General features: G+C 50.7%; 5 protein-coding genes across 5 annotated transcripts; 3 read left to right on the top strand and 2 right to left on the bottom strand.

Annotated features, from left to right (window-relative positions):
- Window positions 1–185: 185 nt before the first annotated feature.
- GRX5 (monothiol glutaredoxin grx5) lies at window positions 186–824 on the bottom strand (the record flags this gene model as incomplete). The annotated part of the gene is made up of 3 exons (XM_058497013.1): window positions 186–352; window positions 448–721; window positions 789–824. 3 exons carry the CDS (start codon window positions 822–824, stop codon window positions 186–188), a joined length of 477 nt encoding a protein of 158 aa, XP_058352956.1.
- A 243-nt stretch (window positions 825–1067) lies between these two features.
- ONS95_003691 (uncharacterized protein) lies at window positions 1068–1823 on the top strand (the record flags this gene model as incomplete). The annotated part of the gene is made up of 1 exon (XM_058497012.1): window positions 1068–1823. The coding sequence occupies one exon, from the start codon at window positions 1068–1070 to the stop codon at window positions 1821–1823; it is 756 nt and encodes a 251-aa protein (XP_058352955.1).
- A 2883-nt stretch (window positions 1824–4706) lies between these two features.
- Window positions 4707–5597, top strand: ONS95_003690 (uncharacterized protein; the record flags this gene model as incomplete). The annotated part of the gene is made up of 1 exon (XM_058497011.1): window positions 4707–5597. One exon carries the CDS (start codon window positions 4707–4709, stop codon window positions 5595–5597), a length of 891 nt encoding a protein of 296 aa, XP_058352954.1.
- A 1173-nt stretch (window positions 5598–6770) lies between these two features.
- Window positions 6771–8015, top strand: ONS95_003689 (uncharacterized protein; the record flags this gene model as incomplete). Its single annotated transcript, XM_058497010.1, has 3 exons — window positions 6771–6961; window positions 7046–7327; window positions 7511–8015. The coding sequence occupies 3 exons, from the start codon at window positions 6771–6773 to the stop codon at window positions 8013–8015; spliced, it is 978 nt and encodes a 325-aa protein (XP_058352953.1).
- Window positions 8016–8324: 309 nt separating this feature from the next.
- CAS91 (Maltose acetyltransferase) lies at window positions 8325–11623 on the bottom strand. Its single transcript, XM_058497009.1, has 3 exons — window positions 10284–11623; window positions 9048–10201; window positions 8325–8967 (listed from the first exon to the last, which is right to left on the bottom strand). Exons 1-3 carry the CDS (start codon window positions 11134–11136, stop codon window positions 8890–8892), a joined length of 2085 nt encoding a protein of 694 aa, XP_058352952.1. The 5' UTR covers window positions 11137–11623; the 3' UTR covers window positions 8325–8889.
- Between the last annotated feature and the right edge of the window lie 4867 nt (window positions 11624–16490).

Genomic DNA, 16490 nt, shown 5'->3' with positions numbered 1-16490 from the left:
AAGAAGGAACATAGAGACGCAGTGTCGGAAGTTGAGCGACATCCAATGTATTGGACAAGCACGCGCTAAAGTCACGTAGAAAGTACTTATCTCGGAGATGACCATTCGCATTCATTTCCCTTTCGATCCACGCATATGTCTGATGGTGGAAACAGTGTTGATACATGTACAAACCTCACTTTCCCCTACTTCGAAGGCTCACTCTCCGCCGGAACCAACACCTTCTTCTCCTCCAACAGCTTCGCCAACTCTCCATTCTGATGCATCGCCACCAGGATATCACATCCACCAACGAACTCCTTCTCGACATACAGCTGCGGTATCGTGGGCCATTCCGAGTATTCCTTGATACCTATTGCAACAAATTAGCCATTGTCCCAAGATCATAAAGAATACAATAACACAATGACCCATTTGATAGCACAGTTATCTGAAAGAAGAACATACCCGCTCTTAACGCCTCATCCTCCAGCACATTAAACGCAGTAAACTTCGCTGGATCCACACCCTGCAGGCCCAAAATCTGAATGCTAGCCCTCGAGAATCCGCACTGTGGCGTCTCGGGTGTACCCTTCATGAACAGAACTACCGGCGCCGAGCTGACAGCTTTATCGATCGCAGCTTTCACTTCCGTCGATAGGAAACGTGAAACTATAGGTGAGAATCGTGGTTGGGAGAATCTGGAGGCGAATGTTGCTGGGCGAGCTGTCTGTCGGAAGGCCTGTTTGATGGAGAGATTAGCTTTTTTTGCAAGGCCATGCAAGGAGACGGGAGATTATGCAGCTTACCGACGACAAAGGCCTTGTGAACATTTTGGTAGCCATTATGAATAATTTGCTTGTTTGATGGGGATGATGAATCGAGGCTTTGAGCTCGATGATGTCGATTTATTTCCAAGACTGGGGCTGACCAATAGAAAGTTGAGTAATCAGACGAGGCTGAAAGATTCTACCATTCCATCAGCATCTGGGCTCACAATCATCCGATGTCAAACACGAGAACAGCTTCTTTTCTGCACTCAGGATGCAACTCACAAAATTCAGTAATATATCTACAATCTAGCCAAAATGCTACAAGCTATACATGGAGAACACGACGCCCCTCGAACCCCTCTCTCCGAATCCCCATTCACAGCCTCATCCCACTCCAACGACGGCAAAAAGCACCTCCTCCTCGCCGCCTCGGGCAGCGTAGCAACCATCAAGATCCCCTCGATCGCACAATCCCTCTCTCACCACCCCTCCCTCTCAATCCTCATCATACTCACCAAATCCGCCTCCAACTTCCTCAGCGGCCAGAGCTCCGAACAACCCCACTACTCCGCACTCCTGCAGATCCCCAACGTCGAAGGCGTCTTCCTCGACGAAGAAGAATGGGTATATCCTTGGAAACGCGGGAACTCAATTCTGCATATTGAATTGAGGAGGTGGGCGGATATACTGGTTATTGCGCCGCTGAGTGCGAATACGTTGGCGAAGGTTACGGGTGGGTTCAGTGATAATTTGTTGACGAGTGTGGTGAGGGCGTGGGATACGACGGGGTTGGTGGAGGGTGGTGGTAGTACTGGGGCGGTGGTAAGGAAGAGGAAGAGGATTGTTGTGGCCCCGGCGATGAATACGGCGATGTGGAGGCATCCTGTTACCATGAGGCAGGTAAGGGTATTGGAGGAGGAGTGGGGAGTTAAGGAAGGCGGAGAGGGAGAGGGGTGGTTTGAGGTTCTAAGGCCGATGGAGAAGGAGTTGGCATGTGGAGATGTAGGAGATGGGGCCATGAAGGATTGGAAGGAGATTGTGAAGGTTATTGAGGCAAGGCTGGATTTGTAGCTGGGTCATGGACGGCGTTTGATTTGGTTTGGTTTCTGCATTTGCATAGAGTCCTGGAGAAAATCTTCGATTTAGGATTATGCCCAGTATATGAGTATTTGACAAGCTATTGAGCTTGTCCCCAGAAGCCAAAAGGATGTTTTATTTTGTCTCTCTGGCTGTAAACCCCGCGTACTATTGATGAATTTCAGGGTGCCTACGGAGATGTTTGTCACATTACAGTATTATCTTTGACTTCAAATTGACAGAAGATAAATACACTGATTGGCTGTGGATCTGAGAACTATTATCAACGCGAAAGCAGAGGTCAGATCCGTGACCAGGAGAAACATACCGCAACCCAAGTCAACAATCAGCTAAGCGAGTTCTCCCTTTTCCGTTCCTGTCTTGAACTCCTACGCAGAGATGATTCAGGATCCTCATCTCTCAATGACATCAAATTAAGATTGTAGCAGTAACATGATGAGCGGTAAATATTGGTATCATGCTAATATTTGAGTTTGATTTAAAGAGCTTCAATAGACGTCGTAGCTGAGAGCAAACTTGCTCTGAAGCTCTCCGTGTGAATTTTGAGTGGCAGAGTAGATAGTCCGCGTGAAGTATCACTGGGGCTTTCATTGACGATGTTGGGCCGGGAGAGTGAGTAAAGAAACGATCTATCAGCCACGCTAGAACGAATCATAAGTATTGGTAACGTTGCGCTCGAGACAGGCTTCGTGGTCCGTGAGTATGAGCTTTCGATTGACTATGGTTTCTTGATATGTCTAGCCTCGAGATGCCCATTTCAATGCTCCGATTAGAGAAAGAGGTGGCTGAATTCGGTTCAACTCCAGTTTGTACATTGGAGAAGGATTTTGGACGATGCGAACAGTTGGTGACTCCAGGCAGTACATAACTTCTAAGGCTTTCTCAAAGAGTAACTTCTAACTTGGATGCCGGAAGGTGTAAAGAGAGACTTCAACTCGGTACATAATCATGCTCTTTATGAAGAAAATGAAACCACTTGACGTCTTGCCAATTGGCAGTAAACACGTGAGGATCGAAAACATGGAATGGACTTCTTTCAAACTCTGGACCACCAGAGACCAAAGGAACCAATATCGGCAACGACTTTGCTCTGAGAAAAGGACCTATTCAAATAGCTGGCTGAGGAACCTTTTGAAGACAGTCTTAGACCTACGGACGTGCCTCGCGTGCCTTTGGTGATGCACAGCCCAGCTAATCTCGTTGCATGAGACCGGCCGATGATCATGACTTACCGATTTCCAGAAAAAGAACGGCTTCAAGCCTCATGCGAGTGTCCAATTTCCTCCCATCTCGCTCAGCCTCTGATCTACCTCTTACTCAAGAGATGCTTCCAAATTCATCAATGGGCTCAATTGGAGATATTCTTCACGTGATATGGTTGCAATGCTTCAGTTTATCGGGTTGCGTGAAACAGCCACTCTGCAAACGCTGTGCTCAGCGGTGATCGCTTTGCATGATGCAAGTCGGCATCTCCCTTCCCTCGTGGCCACCTCCAGTCATGTCCTACATGAGCAAGCTGCATCCAAAATGAAGCAGGACTCATCAGTGCAGAGTTTTGTTTTCGTTTGTAAAGCGGCGCATTAGTTTGTGCATGCAGACCTTTCCTTCACAAAATTTTCATGCGAGAATAGTGCATACTTGCCTTGGGCGTTAACCCTAAGACTTCCAAGTTCGTCCTCTCGGACTGTTCCTGTGGATCAGTTTCAACACACCAAAAGCCCTGCCAACCTTTGGTTCATGCTCCTGACATCTGATTTGTTATCGTCGTTTCTGCTCGGGGGCGGAAGGCTGGGGCAGGTGGGCCGGTTCTTCGCAAGCTTTCGGCTTGAAACATCCAACCAGGTGGCCTGGTCGGAGGAGAGGGTGGAGTCCAAGACAAATCGTAACGAGCTGAAGTTGGTGCTTGTGTTCGTCCGATGCGATCATGCCATGCCATTTTGCCGACTGAACTGATGGACTGACAGTTGGCCGAGGTCATCGTCCAACATTACATGACAAGTTGCAGTGAGGATCAGATGACAGCCTTCAAGTCGAGAGTGTCTTCTCCTGAAGAGAAGTAAGTGATGATGTGAGATCTGCTCTGCATCCGCATCTGCAGGAGAACCACCTTTTGAGGGATTTCTCCTCCTCTCTTCTCCCTTCCCAGTGCCCACCTGCCCACTCCATCATCGTGCCCACTCTGCCCAGTTCTCCTCTCTCCCTTGTCAGCACAGCACCCACAACAGTCGTTGGAGAGGCACCGCTTGGAAGGATCTGTGTTGGCGCAGAGAAATCTGCCCTGGGCGTTGCGCTAAGCGACATATCTGAGTAGCCGGCAAATGGTGATTGGCGCTTTCACTCCTGTTCCTGAAAAAAGGCCCACTTAAAGCCCTGCCAAGCGCGGATTGCTCGCCTGCAGTGTCGCTCCCCCTGGATGAGTGCTCATTTTTAGGTGCGGCCCACGCAACTCTCCCCCCCGGCCCCCCCCTGGACTCGCGGGCTGGGTCAAAAGTTGGGTCGGGTCAACAACAAAACTCAACCCACACCACGGGCACCACTTCCACTTCCACTTCCACTCCTTCATCCACTTCCGCATTCCGGTACTTGACCTCGTTGCATCCTCTCTTTCTCTCCTCAGTCCAACAACAAACAACACTTGTACACTTGTACATTTCCATTCCTTCATTCCTGCCAGCAGCCCACCCACTTTGAGATATCGCTTCTCATCACCTTCATTCTTCCGCATCACTCTGCCAGAATAAGCACCATATTTACAGTCGCTAGCCGATTCCACCAGTTCAACCAAGATCACACTACCCTGAAAACTCTATACAAACGATCTCGAAACCACACAACCCATCTATCTACTCTATCATCATGAAGTCCACAACTTTCGCTCTCGGAGCTCTCATGGCCTCAGTTGTCATTGCTCAACCCCATCGTCAACACAAACACATGGCAAAGCACCACAAGCGTCACGAGGAGGTCGTTTGGGTCACCGACTACGACTATGTCACCGAGACTGCCAAAGTCACAACCACTATCTGGGTCTCTGAAGGCTTCGTCATTCCCACTCCGGCTGTTTCTACTCCAACCCCAGCCGCGAGTTACGCTGCCAACTTCTTTGAGAACGCAAGTAAGGAAGCCAAACCCTCGTCGACATCGACGTCTGTTTTTGTAGCTCCGACTCCAGAGTCGACCTACGTTGCACCACCACCACCAAGTTCCACATACGTTCCATTAACCCCGTCACCAGAGCCAGAGCCCACAACTTACGTTGCTCCCGCTCCTGTCGCAGAGAGCTCCACCTACGTCGCTCCCGTCGTCGAGACCCCATCCCCAGTCTACACTCCTGTGGCTGTCGTAGAACCCACATCGGCTGCCCCAGTTGTCGCCGCACCAGCCGCTGCTTCTACGTACTCATCCAGCTCAAGCGGTTCAACCGGTGGAGTCTGCTCATCAGGTTCACCTTGCGAAGGAGATATCACCTACTACGAAGCCGGCCTCGGCGCTTGTGGAGAGACCACCGATGGCAGCGTCGACAAGGTCATCGCTCTCCCAGTCGGTATGATGGGCGCCCAGTCCAACGGCAACCCATACTGCGGAAAGACCGTTACCATCAAGAAGGGGAGCAAGACCACCACTGCGACCGTCGTTGACAAGTGCATGGGCTGCAAGGGCAACTCCATCGATCTCTCCAACGCGGCTTTCCTCGAGCTCGCCGAGTTCGATGTCGGTCGCACCACTGCTACCTGGTGGTTCAACTAAGGTTAAACTCTCTCTCTTCTCCAAACCCCATGCAATGCACCCTTGCTTCGTAGAGTAGATCTCTCAGCACACGCACAAAGTACACGATGGTCGCGAGTCGATCGTCGCAACAACGAGTTTCCTTTACTCTATCTACGACTACAAGCATGGTACTGGTAGGCGGCCGCAAAGTGGGGGTTGGTTTTTTGCATAGGCATATGCAATGGCGTCAAAGTTCTCACTGGGGAAGGTTAAGGTTAAGGCCACCAAAGTTTAAAAAATGGACAACAGGTACAACTGATGATGTTATGACGGGGTTCGTTCGTCGGTGCCAGGAGCACAAAAGTTGCAGCTTGCGAGAGTTTCGTTTCTCGTCTTGCTTGCTTTAGAGATTCTTGTAAATATTTAGTTAGACCTTAGTGTATGCACGCTATTCGCAGTTCAACCAAAAATCAAAACAAAAAACCATCCAAGACATCCCTTTTCTCTCTCCCTTACCTTTTCCATCAATTGCCATACAGTATTATCCTCGGCTTCGGGGTTTCTTCAACGCTAGTCAGGTCGAAGATCATGTTCTTTGATCTTTTAGCAGCTGAACCGGTTGTTTCTAAGTAAGGAGGCCGCCAGTTTTTGGGGGTCAAAGCAAATGGAACGAGTGGGGTTCCAGCCTCACTTACTCACCCAGGCACTTACTTTAAGTACATTCCTCGCTCCCCTTGGGGGGCCAGAGGGCTATGTATGAGTAAGTATCCCCTTCCGATATCGTAATGTTCCCATTTTTATTTTTATGCTCTTGATGCACTTCCCTTTGTCATGTTATTCACGGAAGTTGTGCTGGTGGAAATAGAACAAAGAAAGAGATAAAAGGACTTCGCATCTCGCATTTCGCATTTTTGCGTTTCTGCATTCATACATTTGATATTTCTAGAAAGCATTGCTTGCAGCTTTCTTTGGTTTTAGAAACCATTTGCGAGAGACATATTCATCCAATTCTACTTGAGAGTTCCTGGCTTTTAAGATACTCTGCTTCTGCCTCTGCGTTTGAGCTGCGAGCCATACATTTTCGTTTTCGAGATCTTTGACCTTTCGATGCTTTATTGTACTGTGTTGAACTCACTCTGGTGATTTTGAAGTTTGTATTTGTATTGTATTGCGTGTAGTCTGCAAGAAAAAGGGGGCGCAAAGAAGATCAAAATGCCTTGCTCCATCATCTCACGCACAAAAACACTTTTCTCATCTTCGAAGCGGCAATGTCAAGCTGGTGGACACACATCTGGCGAAGAGACAGATGCTTTACTTCAGAAGGAACCAGAGTTCCAATACGATGAGGATACAGAGACAAGGGAGATACCGTTCCCATGTCCAGCATTCATAAACACCGCTTCGTGAGTTCTCCATCCCTTTCCCATCATTCACCCAAACTCCAGAAACCCCAAATAAACATATCCATCCTAACACCTCAAACCCAGGAAATACATCCTCACACAAACACCATCCCAACACATCTCCATCCCCAAATCCTCCTCCTACTCCCGCACTCCGCACCACTCTCAATCTCAAGCCCACCAAGCGAGAACAATAGACCCTACACCCCTCGCGCTTGCTTTCGCCGACCTAGCTGTCGATGCAGGGATCTATGGAACCAGAGACTCGTACGTAGAGGTTCTGGCGTTCCAGCTCAGGAGGATGGTCAGGAGTCTAGCTAGGCAGTGTGAGGAGTCGAAGGGGAAGAAGGGTGGGAATGGGTTTTTGTAAGTCCTTTTCCTCACCATCCCGTCTATCCGCATTTTTGGTGATCTGAATCGGAAAAAGAAAAAAAAAAGCTTGCTTCTGGCTTGCTATTCATTCCGCTCTGTAACTCGCAAAACGAAATGCTTGGAATCTATCTGGCTCTGAATGAGTTGATATGATGAAAGCTGATGAGCCAATGACAGAACACTCACCGTCGCCCGCCCAGAACTAAACTGCTCCGTCCACATCACCATCCAAACCCGCCACCGCACCACCACGCACCATCCCATCCTCTCCCGTCTCAACCGCGTGGTAGATGAGCAAGTCGTTATTCTAGGACTCAAACCGCTTGTTTCTGCAAAACCTGAATCATTAGCAGGGGATCTTGAATGTAGGGAAGAAGACGAGGGAGAAGATGAAGCGGAAGGAGAAGGAGAAGATGAGGGAGTGTTCTCAACATGGTGGTGGAAAGAGAGTCGTTTTGGAGGTTGCGCGGGAGGGGATAAGCCGTGCGGCGAGTGGAGGGTTGCGAGAGGGAGGGATGCGTGGTGGGATCTTTATGATTGTTGTAAGAGTAAGAGAGTGTCCTGGAGCTGGAGAGGGGCTTTGGAGAGTGGATGTGAAAAGGGGAAGTTTAGTGGGAAACGGGGTACGAAGAGAGGATGTTCCCGGATGGAGGTTTCGCTGGGAGAGGGGAATTGGTGTTGATTTGATTTGATTTGATTTGATTTGGTTTGGTTCGGTTTGGGATCGGAGTTTTTGGGTTGGAAAGATGAGTCTCGGGCTTGTGAGAGGGAGATGGGAATTGAGAGTAGAGAGACAGGTGTTGATACAATGAACATTATAGAAAGAAAACTTCATAAAGTTTATACCGTAGATATGGAGCGGATCGTTCGCTGGTGGTTATTATCGACTTTCAGAGTTTTAGCAAGCAATTTCCCTGCCAGATATAGTGAACGGTAGAGTCTATTTTTGTGTTCAAAAACTTCACTTGGTTTGCAGAAATAGTAATGATCATGTGTTTCAAGCAATAAATTTTATCGCCTGTCGGCATTAAGTATAACTACAAAGTCCAGTCCTGTCCATCGATCCCAATCCATGCGTTCATAGGTCCAGCTCCTCGGCGTGAGCTGCCAGAGCCCATCATCAATCATCTAGATTCATGTCCCATATCCTAAAGCCCAAGATCCGACCGTTCCATCGTGTTCCCATCCTTCCATCAATCAGTCATCGACTCTTTTGCAATTCCCTCCCGCACGCAATGAATGAAGCAGAGACCTAAGCTAAATACATCTAGGAAACAAACGGACAGAGAAACAAAAAGTGGATAACTAAGCTGGTATATAGACATGAGAGAGCGCAAGCAACGCTATGCAGAAGAACGGAAACCCCCGAATGAAACAAGGAGACGACGATGCCTATTAAAGCGAAATTTTGGTGAAGCGAGGAAGACGAGTTGTACCATGGAAATTTGTTCGTCAAATGTGATGTGTGACGTCTTGTCGTATGTTATGGGTACATGAAGGAGACTCGTAGATGAGCGAGTAGCATGCTCTTCGTGGTATCCTACACGAAAACGGGCTTAGTTGTCGTGGGGTGGATAGAGACCGCGGATAACTCGAGCTGGGTTGCCGCAAACGACTGTGTATGGTGGAACATCCTGTAAGTGACAGTTAGTTATGGATACCATATGGTTTGAAAGTCCATAAATCGAAAACATAAATAAAAGTGCGAGCATACCCTTGTAATAATTGAACCAGCCCCCACGGTACTCCCCTTACCAATCGTCTTGCCTGGCAGAATCGTAACACCGCCCCCAATCCAGCAGTCGCTATCGATCGTAATTTTCCTTCCCAAATTTGGTCCTCGGGACCCCAATCGTCGTTTCGGATCAACTGGTAGAGTAGCGGTGTAGATGTTGACGTTGGGTCCGATGTTGCACCTATCGCCAATTTTGACTTCACAGGTGTCGAGAATTGTGCAGTTTTTCCCGATTGCAACATCCTGGCCAATGCTGATGTTGTATCCGTAATCGCAGTTGAAGGGGGCCTCTACCACTACATTGTCGCCTACTCGGCCAACAGGAGTAATTGGTGACGCTTGTGTGGGAGAAATGACGTGTTCGCGAGGCTGTAAGATATCTCGGAAGAGGCGTGCTCGCTCTTCAGGGGAAACACCATTGTTTGGATTGGTGCTGCTGTTGAATCGCCAGCATGCGCCATTACAGCGTTCGCGTTCGAGAACTAGCTCCTTGTCGAATGGAAAGTAGTGGTGACCTGCCAGCATCTCCTCTTTCTGTGTACGCTGCCGGGTCGCAGAGGCGAGGTTAGAGAGAGCGAGCTGTGCCGCAACTTGAGGGTTCGTGTGGGGACTTTCGGCGTGCATTTGAGGGTGTAGGATCTGTGGCAGAGTTGAAGAGGCGGATTGAGGAGTTCCAGTATCTGACTCCTGCCTCGACTCTTGTCTCGAGACATCATGAAGAGGTCCGAGACGCTCGTATGCATTCTTTGGTTGCCTGTCAGGGTAAGCACTGCTGGAAGCTGTGATTGGTGTTGGTATTTGATGGGAGTAAGAGATGGCAGAAAGTCTGTTGCTTTCTGGGCTGTTCACGGAGGCACTGGGAATAGTGGATGCGCTTGGCTGATCGTCATCCATGCCGCTATGTCGTCCGTGTTGAGGATCAACTCGTAAACTCTGACCCCGATACCCTGGCAATGGCTCTCTCCTGGGTTGTCCAATGTGTTGTGGAGCATATGGAGATGGGCCGTACGGAGAATTCTCATAATCTGTCTTGGATTGCAGTGGAATTGGTGGCTGTTTCTGTTCTGTCTTTGGCCAGTGCCCCCGTTGTTGGTACCCTGAGCAAACAAAACCACCACGCAAACAGTTATTGCCTGTAATGCACATTAGTTTGAAATTCACGGTGAATCGGACTTGTGTGAACCCGAGTGACCTTGAAAATGCGGTGATACTTACATTCCGGTCTATTCTCATCGCATTTCTTCTTCCGTCTTCGACAGGTCATACAACCGGTCTTCGTTCGGTTGCTGAAATTCCGTTTCCGTTTCTTAGGGTCGGAACCTGCAGACATCTCTCTTCTATCGTGACCATAATTACCATATGGGTTTGCGGATCTGTCATCGTCTCCTGGGCTTTGGTACCCACCACGCTGCTGGGCATCCATGTTCTGAGACGCTCTTTGCAAGGCCTCGCCTATTTGCTCATCCGATGTCATATGAGACTGACCAGAGTACTGACGAGCATGCCAGTGATCATGGTGAGCACCGGAATCGCGAGCATCCTCATTGGCAAGAAACTGACGATACTGAGCACCAGCCTCATACGAGTCGCGCTGGTCAGATTGTGATGGTGCTTTGAGGCTCTCCTCTCGCGGGATATCGGACTCTGTCGTGGCTGTCGTGGGCGTCTGCTTTGTGGAGGAAGGAATGGCGTGTGTGTGGTAAGAATTTGCAGAAGACGAGTTCTGGTCTATTGAACCAGACCTCTTGCGCTTATGAGAAGTGTCTGCTTCAGAATATCCCCCGCTTGGAGGTTGGTACTGGTGTCGGTCTCCACTCGGTGGTTGAGTCCAATCCTCTCTCTGGCTTGTTGTTGTGGTAGTAATTGTTAGTTTCTCTTGTCCTGGAGGTGAGATTCTCGGCTGCCCATTTGATCTCTCGTCGGATCCTCGCCTTGAGGCGCCATTCGAGCCTGTCCCATTTGCTGGAACGACTGGGGCAGGTTGCTCCTTGCCGTTCACTGCAGTGAATCTCGATGTTGGAGACTCGTTCTGAGCTTGAGCTCCCGTGCTTTTCTCTTCTGTAGACATCTTTGCCGAAGAGCTTTCGGTCTGGTTTCCGGCTCCTTCGCTGCTGCCCTGACCCAGGATTTCCCTAGCCAGGTTCACAAGATCCAGATTGGCAAAAGAATTGCTGTACGTTGCGGCACCGTCGAGGTCCTTGGACAGAAGTGGTAGATCTCCGGATCTTGAGAGCGCAAACTCTACCTGGGTAGACGTCGCCAGCTTCACCAACGGCGGGAAGTGACAGAAGCAGAAATCAAGCCGAGGACTGATTTCCGAGCCTGTCGAGCGGGTGTTGAGACGTCAGGTTGAATTCGGGAGCTGAAGTAGGCGGTGGTGGATCGTAGAGGCGATGAACGTCGGTTCACGGCCAATTCTGACTAAGGTAGATGGTTGGTGGTGTCTCTGTTCTGCTGGTCATAAGTCGTGAAGAGCACGAAAAGCCAAATGCTCGGGGTGAAGTGAGGTGGCTAGGTGGCTATCGCGGGTCCTCTGCTCTGCTCTGCTCTGCTCTGCTCTGCTCTGCTCTGCTCTGCTCTGCTCTGCTCTGCTCTGCTCTGCTCTGCTCTGCACTGCACTGTCCGAGTTCGGCTCCTTCCCTCCAGTACTTTCGCGGACTCCAGCTAAGGTAGCCCTCAACTCAACTGAACTGAACTCAACTCAACTCAACTCAACTCAACTCAACTCAGCTGACTTCAAGCTCAAAGGTCTTTCTCTTTCTCTCACCACGTCGCCAAGTCGCTCGCCAAGTCGCTCGCCTTCCAGCTTTTCCCTTCTCTTCTCTTCTCGTCTCTTCTGCTTCTTGCCCCCGGCTTCTACCTGTTTCCACGTTCAGATGTTCTTAATTTAATCGAACCGATTCTTCTCTTCTCTCCTCTCCTACACCGCCTTACGAGCGGTTACCAGTCGTCGCGCCCAGGTTGACTCCGATTCTCTCTCGCTCAATTGCTTTCTCTCGAAAATCACGCTTCTTCGGCTCCCGTTCCGGCCTGTCCAGTATGAGATTTGAATCTGACTGACGCCGCTGACACGTCGAGTGAGCGGGGGTTGTGAAAAAAAGACAATTGAGTTTAATCAGTCGTCAGTTACCCAGGCAATCGGAATATCCCACAGTGCAAACCCTGCTCTTTCAGCTGGCTAGATGCTGGTCGAGGTCACTGTCGTGATGCCCAACTTGCCGCGCTTTGCGTAAGGTGAGGAATTGGGATTAACGAACGTCCAAAAACAGGCGATGATGACGGATTTCGGACAGATTCTTCAGCGGCTGACAACTGTTAATCCAGCTCTCTCACACACAAGAATTCCGAACCCCCTCAGTTGCTCCTTGTCCTTTGGTGGGTTTCGAAGCTCCCTCGAGTTTTCACGTGGCTCAGCCGCGAGACAAAATTAGAAATCGGTTCAAGTCGTCTATCCTCCCTGCGCTTGCTGTCCCGTCGTCGATGCTGTATGTTCACGGCAATTGCGCTCACTTAATGCAAACCAAAACGCAGAAAACGGGTATCTGTGCACTGTCGGAACCGTGGGGAGAATTATTCTGGGATCGCTCGAGGACTTGGGGTTTTGGGGAGCGGATTGCGAATGTTTAGTCCCAGTGGTTTGGTAACGGAGGACGCAAAGAGCTGAGCCGTTTGGGGCTGCTGCCAATATATTGACGCTCGCTCGCTCGCTCGCGCTCGCCTGCGTGCTCACATTCGTCATGAGATGGGTCCTTTTCTTGATGGTCCAACCCAGCCCAGCCTGTCCTATCCTATCCTGTCGAGTCCTGCCTGGGCTCTCGCTGGCCCGCCCTGGTCCCTTTGTCTAGGGTCCTTCACACGCCCCTGTCTGCTCTGGGGTGCCGTGCCCCCCTAGCACGGAGCCACAGGCCATATCGCGCGCCTATTGCGGGACCTTGGGTCGCTAAGCACATTTGGCGGTTCGGCCTTTCAGTAGAGGTCTGGCAGACAGACAGACACACCTGGACTGACTGGCAGATCAATTGTTTCGGTGGCTTGAGAATTGAATCACGGACGGCCCCCCTTTGGGTCTTCCCATCTCATGGTTGTTATGCTATCATAGCCCATTGCCATTTGGCCACTAAACCACTCTGGGCGACTCGACTTATCGAGGCGAGGCAAAGTCAAGGCACGGTTGCGAGGCGTGGCGGGTCGATCATGGGCCGCCGCATTCGTCCTCATTGCTTGTGCTGGAGACGACGGCGGACATGACAGATTGGGCTCAGTTTCAGCATACAGATCGCACATTTCATTATCCAGAGATTCACGATGGTGGGCACCAGGGCATGGCAACAGGGCTCTTTGGAGGGTAGCAGTGAGAAGGCCGGAGCGAGCGGGATCGCTGTATACAAGCTAGAACAGGACGGATGTATGAGATGAGGTGCATACGGGATGTCAGTCGACTTTGCACTTTTGTCGGAAATGTGGGAAGCCCTCCACCGTCTGAGATCCGTTCCTCTTGCGCCGGCAGATCAGAGCACAGGCGCAGGCGCAATACAGACAAACGAGTTAAGACAGAGAAGACAGATAGGCAGGCAGGCTCGAATAAGCTCGAACACTCGCTCCCCAAAGAGGACTGGACTGGATTGAAATGAGAACATCATTGTCCATCGCTGGTTGGGAGAGGACGACAGATGAGTTGCGATGTGATACGATACAGGCCGGGTTCCTTGCCCGCAACTGCCCCTCTTCTGATACCCTCCTCCCCTCCTTATTATTTAATCACTCCGAGCAGAACAGGGCCAGCTGAGCGGTTGCTCGCTTTTGCGCTGCTGCAGCATCATCTGAGGCACATCACACTCTGGAAGTACTACCGCGACGGAGCCATCCCTGCTGTGCCGCCTCATTGGTCGCGCCTCTTGTCTCTGCTTCGGCGGTTATCTCGATTAGGCAAGGCTGCAATCAATCGAGGCCAACCTTTTCCATTTTCCATACCTACGTGCGCCAGCGGATGATAGATGATGTGCGTCGAGAATCTGATATGGACCAAAGAGACAAGTAGAACTGCAGCACAAGAAACAGTTGTGTCTACCTAGGCTTCGCTTCCCGGTTGTTGCCTGTGGAACTCTGCGGAAGAGGCACACTTGCAGCGGACGTACAGTTTCAACAGCCAGTCAACCGCGTTGGCGCGTTGGTTTTCTGAGACCCATCCTCCCAACATCACGACCCTCTCAATAACCTCAGTCGCCGACCTGGTTTAACCTCAACAGGAGGGATGCACTTCGTCGGATATGACGGCAGCGTTGCGCAATCTCAAGTAAATTTACGAATACTTTGGATGTAGTTATCGTCGTTTTAAAGGCTCCTACCTTTTGAATCCCAGCGCATGAACAATTATCAACTTTGTTGGCTCGTTCCCCAGGTCAATTGGGGTGATTTTACTCGTCCAGTAAAAATGTCGCGTCTCTTTGAAACGACAGACCTCCGAAAAAGAAGGGATCAGTGACAAGGATGAATACAAGAATAGACATGAAAATCAACATGGGCGTCACTTGATGATTCTGCGGGAATCTCGATCGCATAAAGAGGCAACAATTAATTTGTAGAGGGTTTGAGGTTGGGGGCGGCCGTTGGAAGGCCGCAGAGGTATGGTGGCTGGTGGGTATTTAGTTCGTACCTAGGTATGTGATGGAAGTGTTTGAGAGTGCAGTAGGACTTGAACAGGGAGTAGGTAAATTTACCTTAGGTAGGGAGCGGGAGTTCTGCAAACAGGCGACGGCAGAACGGAACAACTACTGCCACTGCCACTGCCACTGCCACTGCCACTGCCACTGCCACTGCCACTGCCACTGCCACTGCCACTCACTCAGTAAAAGAACCGATTTGCGGAGACCGGACAGAGGAGAGGCCCACCCGTTCAGTGATTTCAGGGACCCGCTTACAGCGTCAACAACCACTGGTTTTGCCGAGCTGCGTCTGAGACTTCCAGCTTGAAGCGCTGCCAGTCCCACTGAACTGAGCTTGCCAGGGATCAGCGGCCGAAACGATAATTGGCAGTCGATCGCCGCTGTCTCTGTGGCTGGGCTGGGACAGGAGATGCATTCCTTCGAACAATCACAAGGGGATGACAAGGGAACACGCAGATTGAATGGTCAAGTCACTATTTCCAGGATAGATGGCATTACTCGAATGTATGCGCTACAGTACCTTGAGGAGGCCCTGGTGGCACGGCAGTCTGGAAGATACTTCGTAGGATAGGTACTGTATTGTCGCCCTGGCCGCTCCCGGATGGAGCTACCTTAGGTACCGGTACATTACTTGTGTCGCCCAGACAAAAGCGGAGGCGACGAGGGAAGACTGTCTGCCTCGCCTGCCTGTCATCATCGAAGGCGGGAAAAGTGTACGCAGCGTACTGTACGGAAGTAGCAGACGGATCGTATTACTGCCGGCAAGTGCCAGGCCAGGGAGCCGGTGATCCTTCCTCTTCATCCCAAGGACATTTTCTCCAAAAACAGTCAAGGCTATGTATGGGGTTAGGTTGCTTGCAAAACTTACTTACAACGAGAGCTAGCAGTTCCAATACAGGAATACCAGTCTCAAAGGCGATCTTCACAGGCACAAGATTATTATTGCCTCCATGTCCACGTCCCACGCTGCAGAGGCAGGAACTGAAGCACACAGGCACATCACATCCTACAGTACAGTACATCCTTATCCTTGATTCGAATAAGCGCGGTGTGACCACGCCATGTCCCCAAACCTTCCTTACCTTACCTTACCTTACCTTACCTCACCTCACCTCACCTCACCTCCCCTCCTCTCGGCCCGTTCTAGTCTGACTGCAAGCAATCGAACACGGCGGTGTGCCCCAAACCGTCAGCACTGGTTTTTGTTTCTCGTTTCTTTTCTCCCCTCTCGCTCTCGCTCTTCCGCGCCTCCTCACTTCCTCACCTCCTCCTCCTCACCTCGTTGCGTTGCCAGGTGTTGGTGGCTCCCAGACAACCTCTCCCGATCCCCTAAGGTATTTCCGCAGACGCAGTTGGTTTTGACTGTGCCTCTAGCCCGCAGGCACAACACACCCAAAGTAAACGTTTGTTGATCCTTTGGCCGGGGCCGCGGCCGCACATTTGACGCACATTATCATTTGAGGGTGGGTGGGTGGATGGATGGATGGAAGTGTTGAGGATGGTTACTTGCTTGCCTGCTTGCTTGCTTGCGAGAGTTCTCTGGCCTTCCAATCTGGTCGCGGGGTGATCATGATCATGCAAGTTGTGCAGGTCTGCAGGTTGCACCTGGAGCTTCACACTCACTCGGGCAAGGGGCAAGGGGCAAGGGCAAGGGCCAAGGGCCAAGGGCCAAGGATCCCGCGGAGTGGCTTGATTTCTCGTGGCCTCGTGATTGCGCCTGTGCTTCCCCGGCCGCCCTCGGGAGCCAGTCAAGCGCAGG

Source organism: Cadophora gregata (genome assembly GCF_030347475.1).
Source record: "Cadophora gregata isolate MNR1 chromosome Unknown scaffold_13, whole genome shotgun sequence".
NCBI classification, from domain to species: Eukaryota; Fungi; Ascomycota; class Leotiomycetes; order Helotiales; family Ploettnerulaceae; genus Cadophora; species Cadophora gregata.
This window is presented reverse-complemented; position numbering and strand designations above follow the sequence as displayed.

Bases quoted from the DNA above. Each gene is read 5' to 3' on its own strand.
- CAS91 (XM_058497009.1), bottom strand. From the start codon at position 11,136: ATGTCTACAGAAGAGAAAAGCACGGGAGCTCAAGCTCAGAACGAGTCT. The intron at 10,202-10,283 runs GTAAGTATCACC...TGTGCATTACAG, and splicing joins CGATGAGAATAGACCGGAAT to GCAATAACTGTTTGCGTGGT. The intron at 8,968-9,047 runs GTATGCTCGCAC...TGTCACTTACAG, and splicing joins CTGGTTCAATTATTACAAGG to GATGTTCCACCATACACAGT.